Source organism: Scomber scombrus, chromosome 22, assembly GCF_963691925.1.
Source record: "Scomber scombrus chromosome 22, fScoSco1.1, whole genome shotgun sequence".
In the NCBI taxonomy this organism is placed as follows: Eukaryota; Metazoa; Chordata; class Actinopteri; order Scombriformes; family Scombridae; genus Scomber; species Scomber scombrus.
Genome location: NC_084991.1, coordinates 18,541,720 through 18,562,343, shown reverse-complemented (window position 1 = coordinate 18,562,343; position 20,624 = coordinate 18,541,720). Strand labels below are relative to the sequence as shown.

General features: G+C 40.6%; 1 protein-coding gene across 1 annotated transcript in view; it reads left to right on the top strand.

The window, feature by feature from the left end:
* exoc4 (exocyst complex component 4) overlaps nt 1-20,478 on the top strand; it is a 120,559-nt gene extending 100,081 nt beyond the window's left edge. The window contains exons 17-20 of the mRNA XM_062443532.1: nt 2,118-2,241; nt 4,769-4,947; nt 5,279-5,438; nt 18,255-20,478. Coding sequence (XP_062299516.1) covers nt 2,118-2,241; nt 4,769-4,947; nt 5,279-5,438; nt 18,255-18,492 — 701 coding nt within the window. The 3' untranslated portion in view covers nt 18,493-20,478. The remainder of the gene's footprint in view (nt 1-2,117; nt 2,242-4,768; nt 4,948-5,278; nt 5,439-18,254) is intronic.
* Nucleotides 20,479-20,624: the final 146 nt, after the last annotated feature.

Here is a 20,624-nt window from a genome sequence, read left to right as displayed (position 1 = left end):
CTGATTTTTCAGAATTGGCAGTATAGTGGTAACAATGAAACTGATTCAAAAGATGGGAATATGGCTCATAATTTGTGGTTTACTAAGTTGTTTGTTGAACAAGAAATGAGAGAAGACACTGCCTTATTTATTTATTTTTTAATAGTTTATAATTGATTGAAGCCTAGATGCTCAGGTTTTCCTCTTTATTGAAAAAAGTGAACTTGGGCTTATAACTCAAGACTAAGTATTTTTTAGATCTCAACCTTAGCTAAGATCTCCTTGGGTCTTTCCACCACTTGCAAATGTTCTGTGTGTCAGCACACACACACCCACACACCACACACACACACACACACACACACACACACACACACACACACACACACACACACACACACACACACACACACACACACACACATTATCGAGAAGTTTACTCAAGAAGACAGTTAACTGGCAAGTGAGTTCATACATACAGCATATACGTTTAATATCTCTACATACATAAACCCACACCGCATGCACACCTTTAATAGGAAATGCAGCCTCCAGCCTTTATCTGTATATGTCACACACACAAGCCCCACGAGAAGCTGTCACTGCTGTCACATCATAACGCTGGGTGTGTTTGCTGTGTTGATTGGATGGCCACGATTCATACCTCTCTACTGTTTGCCTAAGCCAACAGTCTCTCATCTTATCTGGGGTTCATTTGAAGTAACTATAATGGGGAGAGAAGGGCATATTCAGCAGCACATACAAAATGCAGCTCGGGATTACCTTGATATAATGAGTTTTATGATTTCAAACAGTGTAGGAATACAGACTGTGCATAGTAAAGTTTAGAACTTAAATGGGTCTTATTGTGGGGAATATGCAAATGTACCTCTTTGAAACACTGTTGCTGTAAAAACTATTGTCCAACTAGTATTGTTTTCCACCTTGCTGTAAAACTAGTGTATCAGTGCTGCTTCACAACGGTGTTTTTTTGTTTTTGTTAATGCGCTTGGATTTCAGCAAATCCATTTTGTTTACTTGGCTGTAGGAGTGCTTTATATGAATGAACTAGTGAACAAACAAGTGCAAGAGGTTTGGAGCTAAGTATTGCTTTTGTGCATCCTAACTAATATCAGTTTTGGGAAATATCAGTCAGAAGTATCAGTTATTATTGAGAGAATACGGATGAAGAGATTTTCAGCCATAGTTTAGACTTGCTGACACTCTGTCGCTAGTTTGTGTGTGTGTGTGTGTGTGTGTGTGTGTGTGTGTGTGTGTGTGTGTGTGTGTGTGTGTGTGTGTGTGTGTGTGTGTGTGTGTGTGTGTGTGTGTGTGTGTGTGTGTGTGTGTGTGTGTGTGTGTGTGTGTGTGTGTGTGTGCGTGCTACTGTGCATGCATGTGTGACCTTCGGAAGGGCAGGAAGAGTAACTGGGGAGCTGGCTTTGACTGCGGCACATCGATCGTGGACCCCTGCATTCTCCTGCTCAACAGTCACTCTTTGCACACACACACACACACACACACACACACACACACACACACACACACACACACACACACACAAACTCGCCTCATTGACCAAATAGACTTACATATGAGTGACGGGGCCAATTTCTCTCCCTTTCCTCCCCTTGCTAATTTATGGCCATTGATCTACACTGGGCTGAATTTATATACACTCATCATGCTCTGTTGCGCTCTCTCTCTCTCTCTCTCTCTCTCTCTCTCTCTCTCTCTCTCTCTCTCTCTCTCTCTCTCTCCCCTTCACACACACACACACACACACACACACACAGTCTTTTGTGCGGTTTACAATGCAGTTCACTGACACATGCTCTTGCTGTCTCAGCACAAGTGGCGAGAAGAAAGTACAAGAACATGCTGAAGGACTCAGGAAGTTTGTGTGGTTTTCTTTTGTGTGTATTGTAAGTGCTGGTGTCATTTACCTGATTATGTCAGTATGACATGATATGGAGGGGTCAAGGCCTTTTCAACGAGGTGTCAATATAGCAACTTCTTCTTGAATCCTATGGTTGAAAGAGGGTCCATCTCTGCTGGCCTTGATTGGTATAAGTGTAATTGTTAATGGTGTCCTACTGTAAATTCTGTTGATTCATACGTGTCTTCATGCTCAGCAGACAGCCAGGCGGTTGGTGAGAGTGAGCGGAGCAGAGAGCAGATTCTCCAGACCCTGAGTGACCTGTCCAGGGGCTTCCAGGACATTGCCGACCGCTGTCTCCTGGTATTGCACTTGGAGGTCAGGTAAGCATAAAAAACTCACTTACACTTCACATAAATAGGAGAAATATAAAATTTCATAGATGTTTTATATTGTTACATTTGAATTCTAGTGTTTGTGTTACTGTTTGAGTCGATGGCCTAAAATTAAAAGTACTGTAAAGATGGGTTTTTCTATTTGGAACAGCCTGCATCATGAATCTAGAGCAGCAGCAAAATCTGTACAAAAAATAATGGCAACATCATCATCTGTCATTTAGGAATGATATGCAAAAAGCTATTTATTCATGTTCCGTCTTTAATTTGAAGGAATTTTACAAGGGAACTTTTTTAATTGTTAAATGTTGGTTATTTGTGTACATTTTTTAGGAAATCATAAAACTTTAAGCCACTATGTGGAAACAGAGCTGATGTAGCCAAAAGCACATAGCTGTAGAAAAATGATATTGTTCTTGGAGAAACACCCACTCTCCTCTTCGACTGAAGCAATCTGGTATCAGTGAGTTCATATTACTCATCTGTGTCCCTCCTGACTTTGTGAAAGACAGAATATTTGAGGTTGAGTGTTGAATAATTTACCAACCAGTTACCATAATCATAACACACAAGCTCAGAGGACGTGTAACTAAATCATATGGGCAAAAAGAACACGTAACATAACACTTCAACACTAAATGCATGTTTAGAAAGTTCAGGAATGAATACCATGTATTGGATATGTGTTCTGAATGTCAATATACAAGTTAATTTACCACACCATGTACTTTCTCCCCCCACAATCACTAATAGTCCTCGATCATCCGTCTCCCCTTCTTTCCATCCCTTCATGTACCACTATTTCCCCATGGACTGTTGTGTAACTTATGCAATATTGTTTATGATTTTAGTAGAAAACCCTCCCTGAGGCTGATGTCTAGCTATATGCTACACTCCATTGACTCTCCCCATCTAGCAAATTTCCCCTGATAGTGGTACCAGCTAAATGAAGCCATGAGGAATAGAGGGGGAGGGAGAGGGAGAGGGGAAGGGCAGAAGAGATGGAAGAGAGATGACTATGTGGGTTAAAGTGGTGGTGGGGGTTAAAGAAGGGAGATACAGTAGCTAAGTGGAGAAAATGATTGAATAAACTGAGACAGAAGAGAGATGGAGGTTTTGAATATGTGGTGTAGTTGTTGGCTTTGCCTTGGGGGAAGAGACATCTACTCCCATTATATTATACCTTTTTTGCCCGGGGCACTGTGATTATGGAATTATGAGAGTATTGACTCCTTACGTCTAGACAGAAATGAGCCTCATATGGACTTAAAGATAGTCACCAAGGACCTCAGACTATAATGGAAGGTTATAGATGGACAGAGATACATAGCATATTGTTTTAGAATAGGTTAAAATCCGAAATAAGGTTTAAAAGTAATATAAAAGACATACATTACGATATATGGGCATTAAATGTGAACATTGAAAAACTACAGAAAGGTTTTTCTTTTTCATAGATGATTTATATTTTCATTCAGAGTCAGAAAATGGTATGCTACATAACAGTCACCAAGAGGTCAAATTCATTTAAAATGCATATTTTAACATTTTGTGATATTAGGTGTTTTGTAAAATGAGATCAGCCAGTTGATTATTGGCCCATATACAAAATAATATACTGTGTTATTTTACCTGCCAATAAAAGGGAATAGAAAACAGAAGGTGAGCAAGTTCCTCAATCCACAGTTACTCCACTGGAGCTGTTTACTAAGATCAACATCTCTATTCAGTTGTCTCTGGGGGGAAAAGCAAGAATTAAATAGGGAAACAAGCTGTTTATATGTTACAACCAAAACAAATGTCATTTTCAATGTAATTAAATGCTTTTGAAGGCACAATTCCATATTGTTTTCAGACATAAGCAACTCATTGTCTGAAGGAGACTCACAGAAATCATCAGGCTGTTGTATTTCAACTCAAGAGCTTAAGTAGAAAACTTTTAATTGGCTGTAGTAAATGTAAATGTGCTCGATGTTGAAGTATTTAAATACCTCTTAGAGTTGTACAGCATATTTAGCGTTGTGCTCTACAGGTTGCCATCAGCCAATTAGATTTCTTTGCTGAGTATCCAGCAGTGACTCTAAACTCAATGATCTCTGTAGAGATTATACTGTAGGTGGTAAAATTTTAAGAATAGGTTTACACATCTGTGAGGCTTGAGGAGTAAGAACACTGAGTGCCCCTTGTAAGTGTATATTCTGTTATTCTCTGCAAAGACGAAGAATAATTTGTCACCCCTCCTTTTATCAGAGGTTCTTTTCTCTCTTTCTTTGTATCTGCTGTGTAATACTCCCATTGTAGTAGCATCCCCAAGTCCCAAACCCTTCTTTCAAGAATTAGATATCTGAATTAAAGACATCTAAAGAGAACTGGGAGAAGATTTAGATGACACTGTTGGACATTACAACTACAAGATCAGCAAGTACCTAGAGAACATATTTATTCTTCCCATGTCTGATTTCTCACCTTCTTTTTTCTCTCTCTGCCACACGCTATTTCCCATCTCTTAACCCAGGGTGCATTGTTTCCATTACCTGATCCCCCTGACCAAGCAAGGCAATTATGCCATCGTGGCGAATGTGGAGAGCATGGACTACGACCCGCTGGTGGTCAAACTGAACAAGGACATCTCAGCCATAGAGGAGGCCATGGGTGCCGCTCTGCAGCAGCACAAGTTTCAGTACATCTTCGAAGGTCAGCAAGGATCACTCTGCTTGATTCAAGTATACCAGACTGCCGGGTCTATGTGAGAAATACAGCTCATCTGCCCTTTTTCAAGCTAAAGTTAATCTTTGTGATATAGATTTATGGAGCATGTTCAATATCTGAGCCCTGAAAAATGTTTGCAGGTACATGTTGACACAATGATTTTTTTGTTTTTTTGTTTTTTTTTGTTTTTTTTAAGATCTGTTTCTCCTTCCCCTTTCCCCTCTTTCATGCCCCTCTCTCCTTTGATTTTTTTTCTAACCACAATTATCTTCTTTCTCCATTTCTCTTGTTCCCTCACTTCCCTTTCTCCCATTAGGTCTGGGTCATCTTATCTCCTGTATTCTGATCAACGGGGCCCAGTATTTTAAGAGGATCAGTGAGTCTGGCATCAAGAAGATGTGCAGAAACATCTTTGTCCTCCAACAGAACCTCACCAACATCACCATGTCCAGGGAGGCCGACCTCGACTTTGCCAGGTCAGTGTCTTTCATGTTATCACTGGGTCAGCGAGACCTGCAGCTCACAAGGAACATTTTTTTTTTTTTTTTTTTTTGGGGGGGGGGGGGGCGCGCTCACAACTGGCATACACACACATCAGTAAGGTGGATTGAACGAGCAGTTGTATAACAGGTTCACACTAATATGGGCTTGTAGAGGGTGGTAGCCTTGGACTTAATTAATATTGACGGCAGATATTTGTGTCTTAATTATTTTTTTCTTGCCGACACTTTAGAAGTCCTTGATGTTTTCTCTTGAGTGGTGCTGTTGTCATGGTGATTGAGCTACTGATACTAAAGGACTCTCCCTTGAAATAATAATTATAAATCTAAAAACATTAATATTTCTGTTGGAATTTACACTATACTAGAATCATTCGTACTGTATAATAAAATTCACTGCATTATGAAGTTATCAATTCATGAAATGGACAACGCTGACCGGCTGCTACAGTTTTTCAGCAAACAGTTGAAGTACACACCTGCACTGACACACACACACACACACACACACACACACACACACACACACACACACACACACACACATTGGCACTATGTTAGGTAGCAACAATGTCACTGCACAAGGCAGACAGATGGTCAAACAGATTGTCAACCACTGCCTGTGTCTGTGTGTGTGCAGTTGTTGGTGTTTATTTCAGATTCATACATTTATATTTTGTGAGTCTACCTGCTGTTGCCCAGTAGTGTCCATCCTATACAGGCATGGGGGAAATGAATGCTCGGATATCTTTGTGTGCAAGATGGAGGGAAGGAGCAGGGGAAAAAGGGAGGGAAAAAAAGAGAAACAGAAAAAGAGAGGTGTGATTCATAGTATTCATTTGATTTCCCCCCCCCCCCCCCCCTTCTTTCAGAAGCTTGTGTCCTTGACAGGAGAGAGTATGTAAGAGAGAGGTTGATGGAAAGATGGAGAAAGAAGGGAGGGCTTGGGGGGAGTAAAATTGAAAAACTAACTGAAAGGAAGTTACAAAAAAGATGTCTTTCATAGAAAAGGCATAGAATGGACTTGGAAAAGACTGTGAGGATAGAAGATAAAGTAGAGTAGACAGAGAAAAAGGCTATGAAGGAACAGATGGAGAAAGGGGGAAAAAAAGAAGATGAAATGAATATGACAGGAGAAAGATAAAACGTTATGAGCTTGATTTGCACAGCTTTGTTTTCAGCTGTCAATGGGTCTCATCTTTTTCATTGTTTGTTTCCCTGCCTTGCTTTTTCTCTGTTTTTCATGTCGGTTATTATAGATTACTCTATAGCAGCAAAAAATACACAATTTTTAATAGTTCCAAAAACATGAGGTTTTGGCCATGACAACCTTCTCACATGATCCTGAATGAAGGTTTGACTGTGAGGACCTGATAAAGACCAGCTTTGAAGTTTCAGAACAATACCAAGTTAATTTTTCTCTCAGAATAATTGTTTCTTATCTTTTGTTCCTTACGGTGTATTTATTTTTAAGGCAGCACCTCAAACATATCTTAAAACACTTTTATTTACCTTCTCAGTCTTTCTGCATCTTTTGTAATATTTGTTGTTATAAAATTTGTTCACCCCAGTCAGCCTTGTTTTCACGCTGTGTTCGAGGGTTAATTAGCTTCTATTCATGGTTCGCAGCATCTTTATGAGTGTATCATACGATTGAGTGGACGTATGTGCTGCTGTTGGTGTAGGGACATTGCTGTTGTGTTGTAATATGCCGCTACTGCAAGCAGATGTTTCCCTCTAGGAAAAAAACTAAACAAACAAAAAAATCCAAATGACCTGGGGCCTCGTTTATAAAGCGGTGTGTAGGCTCCATACTACAAGTGTACGTGCACACAAAAGCCGAAAATAGTGTGCACCATTAAAGAAAATCACTTTTATAAAACTATGCACACCTGCACACAATGTTCTCTTTATAAATCAAAATCCACCTGGAAATGTGCGTATGTGGATTGACATCATATCCACCCCTTTCACTTCCACAATTAACCATAAATTGTCAATGCAGAAGCCCTCATGAATATTGATGTAGACCTAACCTACATGCTGCTCCTGTGGAGAATGGGAGCAGTGGTAAAAACAGAAGAAAGTTTGAGAGGCTGACGGCTGCAGCAGCTGGTAATGCAGTCAGTGCAGCAAATAAACAATTCCCAAAATTAAATAAAGTAGTCAGACATGGAGGTGGATGCCAATAAGCATATTGCTGCATACTGCCAGTGTGAGGACTACTGGATGCATGAGGACAACGAAGCTTACCACTTGGGGTTTGTGAAGCATTTATTGTATCTTTCTACAAGTGATGATGATAATTTCATGAGTTAAAACACGGTTAAGGTGAAAATGAATCAGTATATTCACGGTTAATATCGGGGAAAGGCAAGCCAGAGTTTACAGAATCCTGCCACCTGCCACTTCTTGGCACCATCTTTCAGCCGCGCTGTGCGACTCCACAATTGACCATGAGTGTGAGCAGCATACATCCCTCTCCTCTGTGCCCTGGGGGTTGGGAATGTGATGGTGAGACAACACATTGTGTTCAATATTTCATGAATAGTTAATCACAGATGTAATTGGGTTATTGTAATTTGAGTTGGCTTATATCTTTTAAAACTGAAAGGTGTGTATGGAATAGTTAAGTACAAGTAACAGTGCTGGCTCGAATGTTTACGTTAAAGGTGAGCTACAATTAATGTTTGATATTTAGTGAACTTAAATGTGTTAGAGTTGACTGTACAATCTGGCTTCAATTCACAACCTCGCCATCTGTGTCGTCAGTTTCCCCTTTCTCAAATGTTTGTATGCATGGGTCAGTGCGTACATTCTCCCATAAAGTTTGTTTTTTATTTCAATACTTCATTGCCATTTCAACAAAGTTGATAGGAATTTGGTTTGGTAATCCCAACTTTTGCGTGGGAAGTGGCCTAAGCCTCTGTCAGACCCTGATCTGTGAATACACAACAATTATAAGTGAGGCCTGTGAACCGTACTGAATGTCGAGGACCATTGATTAGTGTGTTATTTCTACCCTCTGTCAACTTTGATTATGGAGAAATGCCAGTGATGGGTTCCCTGTCTTATCTCTCTTTCTCCCACTCTCTCTGATTACGAGGCGTGGGTGGTGTGGAGGTGTTGATTGGGAATTGCAGAGCACATTGTTTACACATTCATGGCTTTTTGGATTGGCCTGCCTCCGGCTCCAAGACACACTGACTCTTGCAAACACACGTGAACACACACACATATACACAAAGCCACACACACGTAATATGTATCCCTTGCTCTCACCCATGACACTCACAGTCAAGCCAATCAGCATTTTGAAATCACCATATTTATGTGTAGGACCTGAATATTCATCAAGTATGCTATGTAGTTCACACCTGCTGGTGTTACTGACCATATGGCCCAAATCAAACAGAGTAATTTGACCATGAAAATAAGACGAAATTATGCATTTTTGGCTTTCTGAAAAGTCAAAATTTGAATGTCTTGGTAAAGGACTAACAGAGGTAAGAAATATTTTCAGACTTCAAAAGTGTGTTTAAATCCAGGTCAGATGTTTTTTCCGTAGAGGTACACTCTGATACAGTAAGTGCATCAATATCCAAACATTATGACACATGTTTCCCACTGGTTGAAAATATACTTGTGGTGGTGGGTGGTGCAGCATGTGACCAATGTGCACGCAGAGTCTCATGCAGTTCAGAGGGGGAGAGGGTAACCCCGGTTGCTTTCTGTATGGGAAACGCTGCATGTAAACTTCTCTCATATATTTAACCTTATATTCTGCTGGCCTGGCCAAGAAGACAGCACATTGATATAACAATAAATACAGTCAATGTAAACAGGGTAAGACAATTGGCACATGATGCAAAAGAGTAGACAAAATATCCATATAGATGCGATGAAAGAACAGATCAAATCCAGTTAAAATGCATAAACTGGCATGATTTTAGAATAGAGTAATAAGAACAATGAATTATTACTATTACTATTTTCCAGATACTTTAAAACTTACTTGAATTCACCATCTGCTCTGACAACTTCAAGTCTATCATTGATGTACATTGTATAAGATAACAACAATCAGTAATAACATTTAAAGTACATTACAGTATGGTATCCAACACCTTTCGACACTGGGCAGGTGCATTCATAAAGAGCTGCTTTGTCAATTGGTCCCAGAGTCTGAAGCTCTAATATATGAAGTTATAAAAAGGTTAACTCATTGACAAAGTTAATTATTTTACAGCTGGATCTTCTGTATTTCAACAATGTTGGTTGATAGACTCCAGGTGCTGATAAAACTCTTATTTGTATGTATATGATATGTAATAGTTTTGACGTAAAAATGCTGAGACCGACCAGAATCAGCAGGGAAACGTCAGGCTGAGGAAGAGAGAAGAGAAAAAAGCAGAATATTCGTCAGTATTTTTATGACCACCTCTGGAGAAAAAGAGCAGAATGAGGAAAGGAAGTGATCACAGCAGGAAGCTTGCTTTTGAGAAAGGCTACAGATGCTTGCCTGTGTACCATGAACTTTCTGTTCTTGTGTGTGTGCGTGTTAGTGTGTAGGCTGTTTTTCTGCATCTCTGTGCTCATATGGGAAAGCGAGAGGCAGAGAAAGACCTGGACAAGGGCACAGTAATAACCATTGATCTGAGTTAAAACTAAGGAGAGGCCGGGTAACCAGCACTGCAGAACTCATGAAGACACACACACTGGCCTCTCTCTCTCTCGCTGTCATAGATTGTGAAGAAGGATGTGGAAACAGTGCCACCTTGTGGCTTAAACTGTGTTTATACTCAGTGCAATGCTGTGAAAGCGCTCCGTATGTCCAAATTTAATGTGCACAGGGTGTTAAATTGTGTGTGTGTGTGTGTGAGTGTGTGTGTATAGTAAGGTCCTGTGGCAGCCTCTTGTCTCTCAGTCAGGAGTTTGGCATCGAGATCAGCTCGTGGGTCAAGGTCAAACAGACATGTACACCTACACACTGACGCACAAGTGGACACACACAGACCATCTGCTCAGACACAGTTCAGGGGCTTGGTCCTATTCTGCAGACCTGTGTGTCACTGCAATGTCATAGTCACATCTGTGTAGTGTCTGTGTGTGTATTGACTGCACTCTCAGCCTTGTCACTCCATTGATCTCCTCTCATTGTCCTATGTGTCCACCTCTCTCTAAATATATGTCTTTATCTCAAAATGCTGATTTCTGATTTTTTGATAGAGGCTGAGGTGAGATAAATGGGCAATGTTGCTGATGAGTCTTTTAGCTTAAAAAGCAAAAACAACAAAACTTTCTTAGTGTTGCCTGGCAACAGTCCACTTCGGCCTAGGGAGAAATATTGGGCTTACTTTGCTTGGCAACAGATTTAGTATCCCTTAATAGAGATCCAAAATAATTAGCTGTCACTGAGATTTGAAGTCTAAGCACATATTGTTTGCTACACAGCTTGGTTTGCAAGTGACCTTAAAGCCTAAATTAAAAAAAGATTATTTTAATGCTGCAACTCAAACTTTTTTGGTGTTTCCTTCTCTCACCTGTTTTAACCTCCATCCTACTTTACGTTTGTCTTAATGCCAAAGTGATGCTGATTCATTTTCTGTTTATCAACTAATTGTTTGAGATCATGTAAGCTAAGGTTTGGTTCCATTTTTCTTGGCTGAGGTAGTTTGGAGAGAATGGAAGAAGACAGACACACTGTTACTGGGATTTCCAAAATGCTTGTCGTTTATTAGTAACATGAACATTAGTAGCATGAACAACACAGATGCCACACGTAACCTAAACGTCACACCTCAGTTGAGAGGCTAAAGGACAAGAAGCTCAACAGTATGTGTGTTGCCAAACTAATTCAAAGAATACAAGGTGCCGTCTGATGATGTTGCTTCCCTCGTATCTAGGCAACACACGATGGCTTAAAGGTAAATTTCATAATTTCAACTGTTACAGCTTGATTGACTTAATGTGATTAAGTCAAATGCAAAGGGCATAAACACAACTATAGACTCCGTCTCCATCTGGTAAACAAAATGTACAATTTTTCCAGTCTGTCAAACAATATGTTCTACCGCAGCACACCAATAGAGAGGTTGAGTTCCTAGAAGCAAATTCACCGCAAACTACAGACATGCTTTTCACTACAAGGTGGTTACACAAAAATGCCCTGACGCCAAAGGTGAATTTAAATAAATGTGAACCTGTTTGTCAGTGTAACTATTTTCTATGTCTGGCACAAAAGCATTTAAGGTATGGTTTTCCAGACACACGCCCACACACAGCAAACTCATAACACGCACCATCACACTCACAAGTACGGTGGAACTCTGAGCTGCCCAGTGACCCATGTAGGTAGGTTGCAGGGCTGTCATAACATACCTAGCTAACTCGCAGGCCCCTTAGCCCATAGCTAGGCTAAACACCAGTCTGACAGGCTCACTGTAGAGATGCCCCAGAGTTCAACCCATCGCCCCCACCTGTCTGCTGCAAGAAATTACTGCGGTGTGCAGCTGTGCTATGTGTGAATTGTACAAGAGACTTGTGTACTGTGTATTGTCCCGAAGCATACCACCCCGGTGTCTGCATGTAGATCTGGTGTGTGTGTGTGTGTGTGCGCGCATCAGCAAATAAACTCTTTGGTGTTGTTTGTGTGTGTGTGTGTGTATGTGTGTTGAGGTGACAGGTTGGTGTGTCTAGAGAGAATGTGGTAATAAGTACAGTTGACGGCCGTGTCAGGAGGTAGTGGGTGTCAACAGATAAAACTGTTTGTATTTAGGCCTGGCTTTGGTACATTGTCACTTCGCTCGGCTTCTGTCTCCCTTCCTGTCATCTTGTGTCTCTCTTTATCTCTCTCTTCCTCCCCTCTCAGTCCCTTTTTCTTCATTTTTCTCTGCCTGTCTTATTTTTTGCTACCGCCCAACCACCTGCACTGCCTCTGCTGAATTGTTATTCTCTCTCTCTTCCCTTCTTCCAGCCCCTCCCTTTCTCTGCTCCTCTTTTCTGTGTGTGCATGCGCTTGATGCAGTACGAAAAGATTGGTCTTTGCTGATGAAGCCTGTGTGTGTGTGTGTGTGTGTGTGTGTGTGTGTGTGTGTGTGTGTGTGTGTGTGTGTGTGTGTGTGTGTGCGTGCGTGCGTGCGTGCGTGCGTGCGTGCGTGCGTGCGTGCGTGCGTGCGTGCGTGCGTGCGTGCGTGCGTGCGTGCGTGCGTGCGTGCGTGCGTGCGTGCGTGCGTGCGTGCGTGCGTGCGTGTGTGTGTTTTTTTTAATGTATGAGGACCTTTCCTCATTACCAGAGGGGAGACAAATGCATTGCTCTGGAGGGAGAGAAAGACAGAAGGTGGGGAGGGAGAAACTTTAGAGAAAGCTAGACAGAATTGAAGAGGTAGAACGATGTAATGACTACGACAATGATATCTTTTCATCTCCATTTTGTTTCTGTCCGTAAACATCAAACTGTTCATTACAGCCAACATCTGGTCAAATATACCTTGTTGAGTGTGAATGCGCTGTAAGTTTGACAAAAAAAAATGGAAGGAAGGAAGTCCGGTTCCACTGTTGTTGGAGTCAGTAGCCCTGGTATCTGTTACTGCAGCAACAAGCCTTGGTGCCAGCTGATGGAGAGGATCATCACAGAGTTTTCCATCAACCATTCTCCTCCTTCTCCTCCCTCACCTCATCTCTCCCCCGCTAACTAATGTGTTGTTCCAAAGGCGCTGACAGAAGCAGCCTGTAATGGCCTTAATATTACACACACTGGAAATGAGGGGAAATGAATTGTGCTGATTCTTGTCTTTTTCTTGCTTTTCTTCTCTCTCTCTATCTCTCTCTTTTTCTCTCTATCTCTCTCTCTCCGTCTTTGTCTTTTTACCTCCCACTCTCCTTCTATTCCTCCATCTCCATGTGCCATTCACATACATATCTGTCTATCCTATGCTGCATCCATGCATCATAAATTTTACTTAATATTCTTTGTATACCAGGAAAAGGGGAGCGGCTAATTAAAATTTAATAGAAAGTGCACCGCAGAGATATGTTGACGTGCACAGTCACAGACACACAAGCTGATTGCTAAATTGCTGTGCTTCTCTGTGTCTCTCGTTCCCCCTCCCTCTTCTCTGTCAACCCAACCGGTCAAGGCAGATGGCCGCCCACCTAGAGCCCAGTTCTGCTTGAGGTTTCTTCCCATTAAAGAGGAGTTTTTCCTTCCTGCTGTCACCAAGTGCTTGCTCATGGGGGAATGCTGGGTCTCTGTAAATTAAAGAGCACGGTCTGGACCTGCTCTACATGAAAAGTGCCCTGAGATAACTTCTGTTGTGATTTGTCGCTATATAAATAGAATTGACTTAACTAAAGCAGTTCTCTTATAGATGGGACTTCTAGTGGATGCAGGTGAAATTGGTAAGAATTAGTGTGTGTGTGTGTGTGTGTGTGTGTGTGTGTGTGTGTGTGTGTGTGTGTGTGTGTGTGTGTGTGTGTGTGTGTGTGTGTGTGTGTGTGTGTGTGTGTGTGTGTGTGTGTGTTACGGATGGAGACACATGGTAATGCTGAGAGTCATAAACTGAAAAAGAGACTGTTAGGAAGAGGGCAATCAAAACAACAATTTACTTTGCCGTTGTGTGTGTGTGGGGGGGGGGGGGGGGCTGGTTTCATTTACTAGCTGTGTCTCTAAAGGATAAAAGGAAGTGTGTGTGTACGTGCTTGTGTTTGTTTGTGTGTGTCACTGGGGGTTCTTTCTTGATGGTGGGGTGCCGAGAGATTTTAATCTTATTAACAGCCCTTACCCTGTTTGGCAAATGGCTTTCCAACTGCTTGGGTAATGAACTGTTTGAAAGTGTTTTCAGCACACACTAACATACATCACTCAGACACACCTAACACCCCCAACCCTCCCTCCGCTTTGTGCTGAACAGGAGCCAGATTGCCAGCTGTCCTCACATCTCTTGACTCACCTTGTACAGTTTAACGCACACTAACAACCAGCCAACAGAGCATCATATTGTCTTCTTGCATATACAGCTTTTGTGTTTTGACATTAGATGCTTCAGATCAAAATGCATGGTGGATTTATTAACCCGTCACTAGTTGTGAATGAGCATCACTAGATCTGCTTTTAACAAACGCGGTGTGGGATTTTACCCAAATGTATCACTACTGAGTGAATTATAGTTGCTATTATGCTGTAGATAATCTGTATTTTACAGCACTGATGAGGTATTTGTTATTTTTTCCCGCCGGCTGCTACATCAACAGATGGATTCCAAAGCTTTTCAGCTACTTTTACTGTTTTATCAGACAAGTCGTTTTTGGTCCAAACAGCTGTGTGCCTGTCAAAGTGTCTACAGTCATAATTTCAATTTCATCGAGGCATATTTGTGTTTAATTTTCCAGTGTGTGCATAACTTACGGGTCTACCAGAAGGGGTTTCTTAATTGAAACGGGGAACTGAACCCAAAATCTCATCAGTCAGCCCACACAAATTCAACAACAAAAGCATGGGGATAAGTTTGTATTGGTAAAACTTACTTTTTTAGGTTTCAAATTACCATCCATCATTATTTATACCTATACTGACAGTCTGTAACAGCTCACATTGGGTGACAGGTGAGTACACCCAGGACACATCTGCAGTCTATCACAGGGCTAACAAATAAGACAGAAGACCATTCACACGCTAACAGGAAATTTAGTCTCCAAATAACAACCTACATGTGATTGGATATATACACCATATTGTAACTGCAGGCAAACTGTGGGAACATAAAAAACACAACAAACTAAATTGTATACAGGTACTTTGAACACATCTGCAGCACAGATGTTTGCAATAATTATGCCTCTTTAGAAAGTAAGAATGAAAAATCTCAGCTCGTCAGGTGCAATGTCTACTGTTATTATTTCTGTGCAAAATTAACATTTTCTTTTCTTGCTTACCACAATTAAACACTCACTGTAGAAAGCAGAAGCGCATTCAAAGGCGCCATCAGCGAGAAAGACAAACACACAAATACACAGCGCATTTCATTATGAGATAAAATCGCAATTGGGAGCGATATCTTTCCCAGCTTTTTTCCTTGTTTTTTGCCCCCGGTTAAGGAGTGAACCAATGTGACCCCTCATCAATATTGACAAGCTTTTCCATGAAAAAATGAGCTAGACCTTAGAGGGAAATTGAGAGCAGGATGCAGAGTGAGAAAGAATGCAAATGCTATGATGACCAAGGGCATTACTTGTCAGAGGAAGGCCAGCAAACAAGTATTATGCACCTACATTCCTCACTCATCACTCTTTGCATCTCTCCATCTCCATATCATTCATCCTACCCCCCCCCCCCCCCCCATTACTCTTTGTAGGTCTTTTTTCTACTGTTGAATCTCCAAAATGACAGCACATAAAACACCTTGGAACAGAAGCTCCCTGAGTGCTCATTAATGCCTCGTTAGCATCGAGAATGATCATCTCAAGACGGAAATTGCTCTTGGATGGGTGATGGACCTAAACAAATGAGATAAAAATACCTTTTCTTACCAAAGTGTCTTTTTACTGCGCCATTTCAGAAATCACTAAAGATTTGAATCCATTTGCTTTCAGCTCCCTCTGGCACAATGGAGAGCTTTTCCAGGTTTAACCCTATTTCCTCTGATGCTTTGAAAGACATAATTATAAATCACTTTTTTTCTGCTGTCACACAAAGAAAGATTTAAAAACAGGTGAACAGAACTTTTTTTCCTCTCAAGCACAACACTTCCTTTCTTCAACATAACAATGTCAGTGCTACAATTGTGTCCTCAAGCCGTTTTGCTGCACTCACAAACCAGCAGGAGCCACGGCTGATGAGTGACTGGCATCTGTCCTTGGCCAAAGTGGCCAGTTGATGTTATTAAAGAAAGCTTTTTTTTTAAGCCTGCAAGGAGCAAAAGCTGAGCTGAAACATTTCAGACCAATTTAGAGACTAAATTCTATGTTATGAAAGTACAGGCTCATTAAAATGTGTTATGTGGAGACCAAGGAAGGAAATGTGAGTAAAGAGTTAAAGCACCATACCAGTTGTCAGCCTGTCTATTGAAATCACACATAATTAACATCACAGTTTACCACTTTGTAAACAATGCATCTGTGTTTTAGACAATTTAACCACCCCAAGCCTTCATTGCATTCCATTCATTTCCATACAATATGAACATCATAACCATCACACAACCACAGTGTTATTGACAAAAATATTAGCAGGAAAGAAGGAAAAACACATCCACAGATCGAAAAAGAAATCTAAAAGCATTCATTCAAAAATGTAAAATAGTAGTAAAAGGATAAGGCTGAAAATGCTCTATATTTTTTATATTGTTCTGTTATTGTTAGCACATCCCAATTAAAACAGGTCTGTCCTTTTTTTCTTTTTACTTTTCTAGCCTGTGTGTAGCTATCAAATGTACATCTTTAATAACAAGTCACGGAAATATGTATATATATATATTACCAAATATGTTCCTAAAACAGCTGGCTCAGGTTTTGGGCAACAATGGATGTCACTGGCACAGAGAAACTAGATTAGATTAGCTTTATTTATCATTCTAGCCTTGTGTTTCATACATTTGGCAGAATGGAAAGGCACACTAAGATACTTGATATAAGAGAATACAAAACAACAGTCAGTTTAAAAGAAGGTAAAAAAGAGGATAAGGAAATAAGGAATAGCTCATTTATTGGTTTAGGTATTTTTAATGCATTTGTTAACAACAATAAAATAAGGAATATGACCTGTTTAGACATAATCTTTGATCCCGTGAGCTTCACCATTTTAATTTAATTTGTAATTTTAAACATACATGTCGTACCACAGTATATACCTCACCTGCTGTCCTCTTGCTCTGACTTTATCTACAACTACTGTGTAGAGGTGTAACATTTAGTGTATCTGTAGTAAATGGGATTTCTCCCATAGCCAGGAGCAGATAGTGGTGAAATCAGTTTTTAGTGTGTGCGATGTGTGTTTGAGTGCATAGTTGTGTGGCCTACACAATCCTCCACACACTCTCTAAGGTATTTGACCTGTTTACCCCCCAAGCAAAGAAATTAGAATGTCTTGCATTCAAACACTCTCCTATGCAGTAGCTTACCTCAAGCTTCCCACAAAGCAGTGTTTTCTGCACAGGAATGTGTAAATAGTATTTATCACAATTTAGCCTCCCATGAAAAACTAACATTTATATATGGCCAAATATGTGTGTAAATATGTGTACTCCTCTGTAAATTAATACTAATGAGTTATATAGCCTTTGCTCACATATACCAAGGATATACCTCTTACTCAATCTCCCAGAATGCTCCTCCCTTCTTTATCAGTATACTTGATTGTCTTTTTTAAATGGCCCATTGTGGCATAAGGTCCTGTTTAAAGACCTATTAATTCTACACACACCTCTTTTCTCTTTTGGCTCTGTCAACAGTGTTTCATTATAACAGTCTCTGTAGTATGTAGCCCGTGAATGTTTTCCCTCTGCCTTCAGCTCCCGGCGGCAGCAGGTTAAGGTCCTTGAAGTCCTTTTTAAGAAAATTGGGCTTGACAGCAACAGCAGTTAGTTTGGCTTTTGTGTTTCCCTTTGTTGTTGTTGCTGCTGTTTTTGATTCAGCACTGGAATAATGCAAAACAGAGGAATATAAAGTGTCATTAACTTTTTTTCTTTCTCTCTCTCTTTGTCCTTTTCCATTACTATCTCTACTCTTTTCTTCCACTCACTTTTTTTCATCCATGAACTGTCATCCTCTCTTCATTCCTCCTGTCCCTCCATTCAGGCAATATTACGAGATGCTGTACAACACTGCAGATGAGCTGCTGAACCTGGTGGTGGATCAGGGTGTTCGCTACACGGAGCTGGAGTACATCAACGCCCTGTCCTTGCTCCATCGCAGTCAGACAGGCGTGGGTGACCTGAGCACCCAAAACATCCGGCTACAGAGGCTGAAGGAGATCATCTGTGAGCAAGCTGCCATCAAACAGGCTACTAAGGACAAAAAGATTACCACAGTGTAATGATAAAACAGGACAGGGTTCAGAGGGGTTGTAAACATGTTTCCATGAAAGATGACAATGAAAAGGGACAGCAGTTAGCTTTGCAGTCAGATTACCTCTGTCGTACATGTTTTTGTTTCAGCTCTTGCAGGAATATGTGTAGCAGATAAGTGGCACTAGCAAGAAATGATGAAGCAAAAACTTGCAGGACAGAGGATATTTGAGAATTGGGTTAGAAAACAAAATAGAAGCTTGCTCTAGACTTAGTTCATAATGTGTGTGAAATCTGTTGATGAAAAATGTGTCCTCTCCATTTCATCTTGCCTGATGTGATGAAATGTATTGTATTCGAGGGCTGACACAGATAAACTTCCAACTCTGGACCTGAAAATATATATGCACTGACTCGCTCTAATTGGGAAGGGAGGTGACAACAAACACAACAGCAAACTTTGCAAGCCTGGTTGCCTATGTGTCTGTGTCATAAGGTATTGCCAATTTAAACTTTTTAAAAGACATAACAAATTCAGCAAGCATGCGCCGACTCCAACAATCCACCACTCACAACGACTTGAGCTGCAGATAAAAGGCGATTGTGTTGGACACTCACCCGAACTTAGGCCCCATCTCATCTCATTTTCCTATTAGATCTAAACTGCTGCTCTCAATTACACCTCTATCTCTCCTCTCCTGGCAGCCCCGCGGGCCCACTGATTCTGTCTGCAATAACAGATGCCAGATTAGACTGTCTGAATGAGGCCACATCTTCCGCCTGCTGCCAATTTGGGTTGGTCCCCATAGAATTTCCCTAGCTGAGAATTGTATCATATGTATGGCTGTTAAAAATCTGTTTATCTGTCTTTTATTTTTGTCTAATAGCTTGTGCGGTAAACCTGTGTGGCCAGTGTGGAAAGTTGTGAGTTAATTATTTACAAATTGGACAAAAGAGTGACTTAGTAATGAAGCTATTTTTTCTGATTTCAGCTGAAGTTAGCAGGATGCTTTTAAATCCTTCTGTAAAACCACAGAAGGATTTCAAATGTTATATTTCAAGTCCAGCACACCGCAGTGGAATGACTGTCACTTTTTGTGTTAAGGCATGTATGAGAATATTTTCTATCAGTCCAGCTTTGTAAACAGAAACGAAGCAATTGCAAATCTTTATTTTGTCGTCCCCGCTACATGGGCTCAAATCTTTAAGTGTGAAGTCATTTAAAACTGAGCTGAACACAAAAACTCGAGAGACTATCACAAATCATTCCCCTCCCTGTTTTTAGTTCATTAACTTGGGAGAGAAGTACTTAACGAGAGGAGGAGAGGGGAATGGGAGCCTTGTCAATACAGCAGGCCCAGCGCTGGTTTCCCTGAAGCCCACAGAACAATCCATCATAATGACACATAGGCTGGGATCGATGAGAAAACAACCGCGGAGCTGCTGAAGGGTTCGCCTACCACTCTGAAACGTACACTTGGTGTAAAATGTAAAGTCTGCTCACTCAGCTGTTCACTTTAGAGCTACTTTTGTAATGTTATACATGGGAAACTTTAATACAATGTTAATTGACTGTGTCATGTCAGCATATTATCAGACTGTGCACACTCCCAAAACCCATAAAAGTCCAGAGAGCTTATGTTCTCCAATACTTATACGTATATTTCAGTGAACCACTCCTGCTGTTCATGCTGTTTTAATAATTAATGAAATACGTAACATGTAATAAAAGTTCATTTTTTTACTCAGAGGCCAAATTTAGCTCATGCACCTATACTGCATTTGTTTTTGCAATAGTTGTTTTTTTTGCACATCTGTCAGATGAGAGTAATTTTAATGTCTCTGTTAAGAATATACATCACTGTGTGTTCGTCTTTAACAAATTTAAATATCCTCATTGCTCCTCTGATTGTTGAGTGTCATCCTTTAAATGCTCTGAAATATTTGTCTCCTCTAAATTAAGCACACATGATTTACCAATGCATACACTAATATACTGAATAAAAAATAAACCATCCAAATTCCAACATTGTCTTGTGTATTTTGTGTGCTTTGCCTTGTATGATTGCACAACAGTCATATTTTCCATTGGGGTAAGTACATAGTTCAAGCTTTCAGTAACACCTCTTCCACACCTCATACTGTTGTGGTGCAGCACTAT